The 1,151-nt window shown below is 35.6% G+C and overlaps 1 protein-coding gene across 1 annotated transcript; it reads left to right on the forward strand.

Moving 5' to 3' along the window:
* Positions 1–7: 7 nt before the first annotated feature.
* LOC109593473 (uncharacterized) lies at positions 8–1,145 on the forward strand (the record flags this gene model as incomplete). The annotated part of the gene is made up of 3 exons (XM_020008539.1): positions 8–209; positions 329–673; positions 974–1,145. Coding segments are annotated over exons 1-3 (620 nt in total), but the record flags the coding sequence as incomplete, so codon positions are not given.
* Positions 1,146–1,151: the final 6 nt, after the last annotated feature.

A 1,151-nucleotide genomic window follows, 5' to 3' on the forward strand; every position in this document is an offset into this window, starting at 1 on the left:
AATAGAGTTATTAAGAAGTAATGCTAATCCTCAATATTGCAATGATAGCACTTCAGCAATCACAAACTGCTCATTGTTGCCAAGTACTAGTAGCGCTGAGATAACAATGTCTTCACTGCATACTTCCATAACAAGTTCACAGTCTTTGCTGTACACAAGCAGCAGCACTTCAAAGGAATACTTCCATACTACTACTAATTCCATTGAAGGTAATTGATAACAGGATTATGCTATAAACAGACACACACAGCACTAATGATATCATGTGTGTGTATCGCATTGTGTGATTTCACCCACTCACTCACTGTACATATGTAATCTATTATAGGTAAAACTTCATCATCGCTAATTCCTTCTCATAGTACTTCTCCTACAATACAAGCTTCTTCTCCTATAATACAAGCTTTTTCTACAGCAACTACAGTATCTTCTACAGCAAATGCAATATCTCCTACAGGAGCTACAATATCTCCTACAGCTCTAAGCAATGGGGGAACTTCAACTCAATTCTTTTTCATTTTAGGTGTATCAGTTGCTGCACTTCTAATCATCATCATTGTCTTTTTACTTGTCTTAATTTTCCTGTTTGGCTACAAGTGCATTAAGAGATGTCGTAGTGAAAGACTTGCCAATAAGACGATAGTAGACTCTGCTAGAAATACAACTGGACAAAGTATGACATCATTCAACATCATGCGCATGGTTGCTATTCAAATGTGTGATTACAATGTGATTGTAACTATAGTAAAGAAATACTGTAATGGGATATTAAATATCTGCCTCTACTATACTCCATCCTCCTACATGTTTTTCCCATAGAAAAGACATGTATCTATAGCAAATAATTAAGCTCCAGGTGTTGGAATTTTTGCTAATTATGTTAACCCATGCAATTGCAAGGGATTGTTTACCACTTAATTGATAGTGTATAGCTACAAAATAAGCTTAAATAAATGTTATTTTTCCTTTTTAGATCCTCATATATCAACGGGTGTCAATCCTTCATATCATCAACACTCAATCATTACTGCAGCTGGCCCTACATGCAACACAGGGAGAGAGGAAGGGAGTCAAATGAAAGAGGGACAACAGAATTATGAATTGGTTGATAGCAATAAATATGATGACATTCATGTTTATTTTCAGCCTGA

This window comes from Amphimedon queenslandica, unplaced genomic scaffold, assembly GCF_000090795.2.
Source record: "Amphimedon queenslandica unplaced genomic scaffold, v1.1 AMPQUscaffold_1359_Cont26629, whole genome shotgun sequence".
NCBI lineage: Eukaryota > Metazoa > Porifera > Demospongiae > Haplosclerida > Niphatidae > Amphimedon > Amphimedon queenslandica.